A 10,550-nucleotide genomic window follows, 5' to 3' on the forward strand; every position below is an offset into this window, starting at 1 on the left:
TTAATAGACCCTCATTTGTAATGTTATTTCAGGCAAGAATATTAAAAGAGACAGCTGGCTTGCCCTTTGTACTTGTTCAGCTTGCCCTTAGCACTTGTTCATACATGACAGAATGAGAGATGTATGGGTGGGGGTGACACCTGGAAATGGGTATGATTCATGAAGGGATTGATTGATTGGTTGACTGACTGATTAAGAAAAAAAAACGTAGCAGTGGAGGGTGGGGGGGGGGGGAAGGCGCCCCCAACTTTCCAGTCATATATGGCGTGGAAGGGACAATACCAGCAAAGAAAAATATGAGAAAATGCATAATTTACTACAAAACCCAAAATGCGAAATAAAACCTTGCCAAATTGAACCTTCCCACGAAGGTAATGAATGGAGTTTTGATGCAATGAGCCACAGTTACTTAAAACACTCAACAAATATAACACCTGCCAAAAAAATAAAATAAATAAATAAAATCAATAAATAAATAAAGATAAAAACGCGAGAAAACCTTTAAATTATCACAACGCGAAATATACACACACGCTAAACTGGATGCGTCATTAATTAATACCCCCCCAATAGTTTATAGCCCCTCCCCTATTCATTGCTCCCCCCCCCCCTCCCTGCCTTGAGGAACACCTTCACTTATGGCCTGCTGTTGGGTCAGATTTGAGCCATTTTAACCTCGAATTACATACAATACATACATACATACATATCGTCTCCTTGCAATAATTATAATAGTCTTCCTGGCTTAATTTTTGTTTATTCATTATTCCTTATGTATTTATTAATTATTTGTCATTTGTCTAATTCCTTGTTTTATTTAGCCTCGGTATTTAACTAAGCATTTTTTTTTTTTTTCACTTTCTGACTGTGGCCCTTGCAATGAATGGCTTAATTGTTTATTTACTGTTCCTTACGTGTTTATTGATTATATGTGAGTTATTTATTTGATATTCATGATTTTTTTTTTAACTTCGTATTTCTTTATATGATAGTTTTATCTTTTCGTGTTTTTCTGGCTTAAGTTTTGTTTATTACTCCTTGTTTGTGTTATTAGGTGTGTCATTAATTATTTGTCTTATTTCTCGTAGTTTAATGGATTTTTTAGCACTTTAATTATTAGAGTTCCTCACCAGTCATTTTATGAGAGAGAGAGAGAGAGAGAGAGAGAGAGAGAGAGAGAGAGAGTCTAAATGAATGATAAAAAAAATAATAATCAGTTACAGTATTTTATTTATAAACAAGAACAATTCATGATAATAATAATAATAATAATAATAATAATAATAATATTTAAATACAAGGAGGAAAATGTGTAATAATAATAATAATAATAATAATAATAATAATAATAATAATAATAATAATAATAATAATAACAATAACTGCTTTTATCTTACTCACACAGATAAATAGTTTTATAAATAGTTTATTGACCATAAACATTGTGTACATACACACAAAATTAAATAGAACAGATAAAAATTTCAAAATGTAGTCAGTGACACACAGAAGACTGGTGACAAAACCTACTAAAGCCCATTAAATGATTGGGTGTCTCAAGTTTCCACATCATCAGTGGAACACTGCTTCTGAGCACTCAGGGATGGACAAGCTTTTCATGGCTTGTGTGAATGGAGACAAGACGTGTAGGGGATTTATTTGTTCTGTTTTTTCTTGTCCTACTCTCTCTTCCTCCCTCTTGACTCTTCCTTTGCTTCATCCTACTCTTTCTCTTGCTCATTCTTTCTCTCTCTCTCTCTCTCTGGACTTTTCAGACATAGCTCCTTATGATTTTTTGGCAATCCCAAACCTGTTGACAGTATCCTTATCTGAGAGCCAAGGAGACCATGCAGAATGTGGCAGCATACCTATCATTGGTTGCAGAAGCGTTTGAGCAGTGGAGTGATGGATGATTGTAGGAATGTGGTGGCACTGCTATCCACCATGACATTCATCCACATAACAGAACCATCTCACATGGTGCATTCAGCCTCAGGGAGAGGAACCTCTGTAGCCTTGGGCAGTAGCCCTTGGTCAGGTTTGCTCCAGAGTCAAACCTGCTTACCATCCGAGAATACCTTGGGGAGGAATGAGGAAGCCTTTTGCTCTGAACCCATGAAAATTGTTCAACCCTATAAGGGAAAAATATGAATGTTGAACAAATTGATGAGAAATGGAAGGATTAATGGGCTAAGTGTGTTGGATTACAGAGGGCTTTCTTTGAAGGACATTTTGAATGATACCATAATTTTGGCCCTTAGCCCAAGGTTGGATACTTCTGAACCGTTCTTGCATTTTTAAGCTAAGTAATATAAAATGCTCAATTAACAAAGGAAGGATAATGAAAAGATAAAACAAATCAGGAATTATATCAATTCATAGCTTTATCATAGTTCTAAGTCATAAATACTACAAAAATTAGTCAATCTCTTCAGAAATAATTATAAGATAAGCTTTAATAATAAAAAGTATGTATAAATAGATGAAATGTTGTCACCTTCACCAATGCCGGCTTCTTGTTATTCAGCACATGCTTGTGCTTCCTGAACACCGGTCTCATACTGGATAGAGACAGTAATGTATGGAGGTTTGATGCAATACAACATTTTATATAAGGATAAAAACTTGCATAAACTTCCTGTTTGTGTTTTTCTACTAAGGTGCAATTGTTAGGTGAGCATTTGCAACTTCCTACACTTAAACCATAACATCCCTACTACAGTGGCTCAGAGCCACACCATCACTTGTTGCTTGTCCACTAGTAAATAAGTTTTTTGTTTGTTCATTCTCATTCCTTCCCTATTTAAAACATCATTCCATCTTGTCATGGCCTCTTGAAGATCTTGTTGGCTTCCTGTCACGACAGCGACATCGTCTGCATAGGCCAGCATGATCTCTTTATCCTCCCTTACACACACTTCCTTCAGGCATCTGTCCATGTATATAATGAATAGCAAAGGAGAGAGCATCAATTATTCAATTATTCAATTATTCCTCACACACACACATACATACACACACACACACACACACACACACACACACACACACACACACACACACACACACACACACACACACAGGTAATAACAATAATATCTACCCTATATTGTAATGCACATTTTCATAATCACCACTGAATCATCATCATCATCATCATCAATATTTTTTATCAATAATATTAACAGTATTTATATATGTACATAGCATTACTATTATTACTACACACACACACACACACACGTACATACACTCACCTCTCGGCAGGGGTGGTGGGGAACAGGAGGAGGAGGAGGAGGAGGAGGAGGAGGAGGAGGAGGAGGAGGAGGAGGAGGAGGAGGAGGAGGAGGTGGACGAGGAGGAGGAGGAGGAGGAGGAGGAGGAGGAGGAGGAGGAGGAGGAGGATTAACACTGTGTGAGTGACTGACAGACTGACTAACTGACTAACTCACTAACTGACTGAATGACTGACTAACTGACTGACTGAATGACTGACTAACTGACTAACTGAGTGACTGACTGACTGACTCACTGACTGATACATACATACATACAGACAGACACAAGTACACAAGAATAAAAAATAAAATACATAACTGAAAAATCATTGCAATACACAGACAGACAGACAGACCAATGACAGAAAGACAGACAGATGGAGACAAACTAAACAGATAGATAGATAGTGAAATGACCACACAAAACACACACACACACACACACACACACACACACACACACACACACACACACACACACACACACACACACACACACACACACACACGCACCTGTTGAACATAGTAAGCTGTGGCTTACTATGGCTTATCCCCTTATCAGCTGGAGGGAGGGCTACAGCTAATAATCTTTTCTTCTTCCTTATCCGTGCCTCCTCCTCGTCCTCCTCTTCCTTTTCCTCCTCCACCTCGTACTCCGGAACTGGCGACCCCACCACCGGCACCTCCGACATGGCCTCCTGCGGGATGGTAAGGTAGTTAGGGAACTGTCTGAGTTAGCGTGTGTGTGTATGTTGGTTAAGTTTGGTTAAGTGTTAAATAAAGAATGGTACTCTATATTAATTTCAATATTTATCTACTTATTATCTGTATTTTGAAGATACATGTACCATTTGAACTGTAAACCTTTGTAATTGTCTGTCTCCTGCACACCCAGCTCGTCAACACCCCTGTGCCTGCAAACGGGTCACTGAACATTAAATAAACTTGTCTCAGTCCCCTACATACACACAAGTGGCTGGCCAAACACTGCATCAACACAAACAATGGATAAACAGTGGGAATCTGCTGGTCTGAGTCCCCTACATACACACAAGTGGCTGGCCAAACACTGCATCAACACAAACAGTGAATAAACAGTGAGAATCTGCTGGTCTGAGCCCCCAAAACACACTAGTGGCTGGCCAAACACTAGATCAACACAAACAGTGAATAAACAGTGGGAATCTGCTGGTCTGAGCCCCCAAAACACACAAGTGGCTGGCCAAACACTAGATCAACACAAACAGTGGATAAACAGTGGGAATCTGCTGGTCTGAGTCCCCTACATAAACACAAGTGGCTGGCCAAACACTAGATCAACACAAACAGTGGATAAATAGTAGGAATCTGCTGGTCTGAGCCCCCAAAACACACAAGTGGTTGGCCAAACACTGCATCAACACAAACAGTGGATAAACAGTGGGAATCTGCTGGTCTGAGTCCCCTACATACACACAAGTGGCTGGCCAAACACTGCATCAACACAAACAGTGAATAAACAGTGGGAATCTGCTGGTCTGAGTCCCCTACATACACACAAGTGGCTGGCCAAACACTGCATCAACACAAACAGTGGATAAACAGTGGGAATCTGCTGGTCTGAGTCCCCTACATACACACAAGTGGCTGGCCAAACACTGCATCAACACAAACAATGGATAAACAGTGGGAATCTGCTGGTCTGAGTCCCCTACATACACACAAGTGGCTGGCCAAACACTAGATCAACACAAACAGTGAATAAACAGTGGGAATCTGCTGGTCTGAGTCCCCTACATACACACAAGTGGCTGGCCAAACACTAGATCAACACAAACAGTGGATAAACAGTGGGAATCTGCTGGTCTGAGTCCCCTACATAAACACAAGTGGCTGGCCAAACACTAGATCAACACAAACAGTGGATAAATAGTAGGAATCTGCTGGTCTGAGCCCCCAAAACACACAAGTGGCTGGCCAAACACTGCATCAACACAAACAGTGGATAAACAGTGGGAATCTGCTGGTCTGAGTCCGCTACATACACACAAGTGGCTGGCCAAATACTGCATCAACACAAACAGTGAATAAACAGTGGGAATCTGCTGGTCTGAGTCCCCTACATACACACAAGTGGCTGGCCAAACACTAGATCAACACAAACAGTGAATAAACAGTGAGAATCTGCTGGTCTGAGCCCCCAAAACACACTAGTGGCTGGCCAAACACTAGATCAACACAAACAGTGAATAAACAGTGGGAATCTGCTGGTCTGAGTCCCCTACATACACACAAGTGGCTGGCCAAACACTAGATCAACACAAACAGTGGATAAACAGTGGGAATCTGCTGGTCTGAGTCCCCTACATAAACACAAGTGGCTGGCCAAACACTAGATCAACACAAACAGTGGATAAATAGTAGGAATCTGCTGGTCTGAGCCCCCAAAACACACAAGTAGCTGGCCAAACACTGCATCAACACAAACAGTGGATAAACAGTGGGAATCTGCTGGTCTGAGTCCGCTACATACACACAAGTGGCTGGCCAAATACTGCATCAACACAAACAGTGAATAAACAGTGGGAATCTGCTGGTCTGAGTCCCCTACATACACACAAGTGGCTGGCCAAACACTAGATCAACACAAACAGTGAATAAACAGTGAGAATCTGCTGGTCTGAGCCCCCAAAACACACTAGTGGCTGGCCAAACACTAGATCAACACAAACAGTGAATAAACAGTGGGAATCTGCTGGTCTGAGCCCCCAAAACACACAAATGGCTGGCCAAACACTAGATCAACACAAACAGTGGATAAACAGTGGGAATCTGCTGGTCTGAGTCCCCTACATAAACACAAGTGGCTGGCCAAACACTAGATCAACACAAACAGTGGATAAATAGTAGGAATCTGCTGGTCTGAGCCCCCAAAACACACAAGTGGCTGGCCAAACACTGCATCAACACAAACAGTGGATAAACAGTGGGAATCTGCTGGTCTGAGTCCGCTACATACACACAAGTGGCTGGCCAAATACTGCATCAACACAAACAGTGAATAAACAGTGGGAATCTGCTGGTCTGAGTCCCCTACATACACACAAGTGGCTGGCCAAACACTGCATCAACACAAACAGTGGATAAACAGTGGGAATCTGCTGGTCTGAGTCCCCTACATACACACAAGTGGCTGGCTAAACACTGCATCAACACAAACAATGGATAAACAGTGGGAATCTGCTGGTCTGAGTCCCCTACATACACACAAGTGGCTGGCCAAACACTAGATCAACACAAACAGTGAATAAACAGTGAGAATCTGCTGGTCTGAGCCCCCAAAACACACAAGTGGCTGGCCAAACACTAGATCAACACAAACAGTGAATAAACAGTGGGAATCTGCTGGTCTGAGCCCCCAAAACACACAACTGGCTGGCCAAACACTAGATCAACACAAACAGTGGATAAACAGTGGGAATCTGCTGGTCTGAATCCCCTACATAGACACAAGTGGCTGGCCAAACACTAGATCAACACAAACAGTGGATAAATAGTAGGAATCTGCTGGTCTGAGCCCCCAAAACACACAAGTGGCTGGCCAAACACTGCATCAACACAAACAGTGGATAAACAGTGGGAATCTGCTGGTCTGAGTCCCCTACATACACACAAGTGGCTGGCCAAACACTAGATCAACACAAACAGTGAATAAACAGTGGGAATCTGCTGGTCTGAGCCCCCAAAACACACAAGTGGCTGGCCAAACACTAAATCAACACAAACAGTGAATAAACACTGGGAATCTGCTGGTCTGAGCCCCCAAAACACACAAGTGGCTGGCCAGACACTGCATCAACACAAACAGTGAATAAACACTGGGAATCTGCTGGTCTGAGCCCCCAAAACACACAAGTGGCTGGCCAGACACTGCATCAACACAAACAGTGAATAAACAGTGGGAATCTGCTGGTCTGAGCCCCCAAAACACACTAGTGGCTGGCCAGACACTGCATAGGCACAGATGGGGAGCTGGTTTGGCCTGACAGCACCCTCCAGTATTCATGTAAATTCTGGTTACCATTTGCAATTCTATTTTGGGGAGCCACACCTCAGAGAGTCTCTTTTATTGAAGTTTTGTCCCCCCCCACGGCTGGCTGGCCTACATAACAAAATAAATAGATAATGTTTTTTTTTTGTCAGTTAGAGGACTTTTTCATCTCTACCTGTTGAAATAAGATTATCTCGGAAAGTTTAAAAATGATGCATTACTACTACTACTTACCCTGAACAATACCTCATCCTCAGCATCAGAGGACGGCCCCTCCCCCTCCTCACTGACTAACTGTTGTTGTTGTTGCAGTTGTTGTTGTAACAGAATCAACCTCTTCCTCTCCCTCTCTCTCTGACGTGCCTCCCTCCTGGCCTCCCTCTCTCTCCTCCTCCTCTCCTTCCTCTCCCTCCTCTCTTGCTTCTCTCTCTCTCTCTTGCTGCTGCTGCAATCTCTGGGTCCACCATGTCCTCGTTGATCCTCGGGATTTGCTGCAAAAGGAGGGAGAGAGTGAGTGAGTGGAAGTGGGAGAGAGGATGAGAGAGAAGGGTAAAACTATTATTGTAAGAGAGAGAGAGAGAGAGAGAGAGAGAGAGAGAGAGAGAGAGAGAGAGAGAGAGAGAGAGAGAGAGAGAGAGAGAGAGAGAGAGAGAGAGAGAGAGAGAGAGAGAGAGAGAGAGAAATATGTAGCAGTAATAATAATAATAATAATAATAATAATAATAATAATAATAATAATAATAATAATAATAATAATAATAATAATATCAAACATTCTCTCTCTCTCTCTCTCTCTCTCTCTCTCTCTCTCTCTCTCTCTCTCTCTCTCTCTCTCTCTCTCTCTCTCTCTCTCTCTCTCTCTCTCTCTCTCTCTCTCTCTCTCTTTCTCCTAGTGCAACCTACACTCATAAATTATTTCTTGCCCCAAAAAAGCTAATTTGGAATAAGACAAACAGTAACAAGTCCGAACATAGCAGTGGATCTTAAACTCCTAGAAACTGGAGACATTACTGTATTCCAGACCTTGGCGTTTGTATACAAAGCTCTTAATACAAACACAAGAGACACGGGCTCATGATATTCAGTTAAGACAGACAGGTAACTTGAGGACACCCTTCTGCTGAACCTCCCGTGCCCAACAGAGTGTTGTCTCACGAGGAACCAAGCACTGGACCCGGCTCTCGGACACAGTTAAAAACAAACCATTACATTCCTTTAAATTACTGATAAAACAACACTTAACAAGTAATTATTCATTGTATTTATTAGTTTTCAAATTGTAATCAGCTCTACTATTATAAACATATGTAATTGTTTGTAATTTGTAATAGTTATTATTATTATTATTATTATTATTATTTACTTTTGTTATTGATATAATTCTTTTTTGCATGTATCTATAATTTGATTGGGTTAAAGTTATGAATTACTTACTAAATAATTATGTACTGTCTTTTTCTTTTTTTTTCATGATAGCTGAATAAAACACTGGTCTTAAACCTTAGTGTAAAATATTCATTAGTCCACAAAGACCTTGTGCTCCATGGACTGGCCATCACATATCAGAATGTCTATATACCAGTCTGTCTGTATATATTAACACCAATATATATCATTTAATCAATCAATCACTCTGTAAGGAAAATATAGACAAATAAATACAATAACAACAGATGTATATACACTCTCTCTCTCTCTCACCTGCTGAGGAGGGAGATAAGCCAAGCCACAGCTAACCCAGGTGTGTGTGGCCCACCTCCACCTCCCATCACCCCCGCTGGCAGCACCGCAGGGGGGCAGGAGGGGGTGAGGGATGACTGGGCAGGGGTCACAGGGAGAGGGGTGGCTGGGGCAGGGGTCTGGGGCTGGGGTCGGGGGAAAGCCTGGGACTCCGACCACTTGCATGACCCGACCAACTCCAACGACTTCTGCCCCTAATACCTGCGTGTTGTCAGCTGGAACAACCTGAGAGGAAGGAGGTGCTCAGAAGTAGTAGTAGTAGTAGTAGTAAGATTGATTTTCTATCTCTGTCTCTCCTTTCTGTATGTAAAAAACTTTCTCTCTCTCTCTCTCTCTCTCTCTCTCTCTCTCTCTCACCTGTATGACATTCCCTGCCTGCACTATCATGGGGAAGTGGGGCTGCGGGGCTGAGGCATCTTGGGGCAACACCTGAAGCATGTTCCCCATTTGAATAACCCTTGTTGTGGCGGTGGTGGCAGTGGTGGTGGTGGCGTCAGTCCCCTCGGCTGCATCGTAAGGTACTGGAACTGTTGGGAGGAGGGGGGTTAGTTTGGGCGGCCACGCCCCGGGGACTTAGCCTTGGGAGGAGAGCGTGCCCAAAGGGGGGCAGGGACCGGTTCTTGTAGGGGCTGCGGGCACACGCGGGAGGGCGGCCCTGGGGAGAAAGCTACTAGATTCGTTCAAAGCATATCTAAACCTAACAGAACACTATTTACAAATAAACCCACCTGTTATAATTAGCTTGTGCAACAGTTTGAGGGCGAAGGTAAGGAGTGAGGAGCCACTGCTTACAGGGATAGCCACTGTCCCCGGGAAGGTATAGCATCCTGCAGGTACATGTTGTTCCTCAAACATCAGTTTGAGTGCTGACTTATCTAGTATTCTTGCATCGTTGACTGAGCCAGGCCACCTTGCCACAATGTCAAGAATCTTATAGTGAGCATCAAATACTACTTGCACATTTATGCTGTGATAGCGTTTCCTGTTCACATATACATGTTCATCGACATGAGGAGACACAATTCTTATATGAGTGCCATCAATCACTCCCACAACACCGGGAAACTGAGTTACTTGCATGAACTCTGCCTGTTTTTGCTGCACTTCACGCTGGGTGTGAGGGAAAGCCACGAACTGGCAGATTACTTCTGGGTCAGCCAGTGCATCAATTGTCTGTGATATTGCACGGCTGATAGTGGGCTGCGTTGTTCCAAAATCATCACAACTGCACTGTTGCATTTTTCCTGTGGCTAAATATCGTAATGTGATGGCCACCATCTCAGGGGTCAAGGCTCTATTTCTTTCAGTTTTACTTTGCAGCTTGTCTCTCACTATATCAGTCACTGCAACAATACCAGCACGGTCCAATCTGAATCTTTTCAGTAACTCAGCATCGTCGTACTCAGCGAAAATATCTCTTCTCACTCTGTAGGTGCGCCGCTGACGTTGTTGTGCCGCCTTCCTGCTAACGGCTGGGTTCATCATGCTCTAAATAAAATTTC

At 42.6% G+C, this 10,550-nt stretch overlaps 1 protein-coding gene across 1 annotated transcript; it reads right to left on the bottom strand.

Moving 5' to 3' along the window:
• Positions 1-1,213: 1,213 nt before the first annotated feature.
• Positions 1,214-10,545, bottom strand: LOC135114628 (uncharacterized). The gene is made up of 6 exons (XM_064030410.1): positions 9,777-10,545; positions 9,406-9,575; positions 9,010-9,273; positions 7,543-7,799; positions 3,792-3,976; positions 1,214-2,931 (listed from the first exon to the last, which is right to left on the bottom strand). Exons 1-4 carry the CDS (start codon positions 10,531-10,533, stop codon positions 7,638-7,640), a joined length of 1,353 nt encoding a protein of 450 aa, XP_063886480.1. The 5' UTR covers positions 10,534-10,545; the 3' UTR covers positions 1,214-2,931; positions 3,792-3,976; positions 7,543-7,637.
• Between the last annotated feature and the right edge of the window lie 5 nt (positions 10,546-10,550).

This window comes from Scylla paramamosain, chromosome 28 (genome assembly GCF_035594125.1).
Source record: "Scylla paramamosain isolate STU-SP2022 chromosome 28, ASM3559412v1, whole genome shotgun sequence".
Taxonomy (NCBI): domain Eukaryota; kingdom Metazoa; phylum Arthropoda; class Malacostraca; order Decapoda; family Portunidae; genus Scylla; species Scylla paramamosain.

Excerpts from the sequence above, each read along its gene's own strand:
- LOC135114628 (XM_064030410.1), bottom strand. The coding sequence starts at position 10,533 with ATGATGAACCCAGCCGTTAGCAGGAAGGCGGCACAACAACGTCAGCGG. Across the intron at positions 9,576-9,776 it reads GCACAAGCTAATTATAACAG|TTCCAGTACCTTACGATGCA; the intron begins GTGGGTTTATTT and ends TCCTCCCAACAG. Across the intron at positions 9,274-9,405 it reads AGGCAGGGAATGTCATACAG|GTTGTTCCAGCTGACAACAC; the intron begins GTGAGAGAGAGA and ends CCTTCCTCTCAG.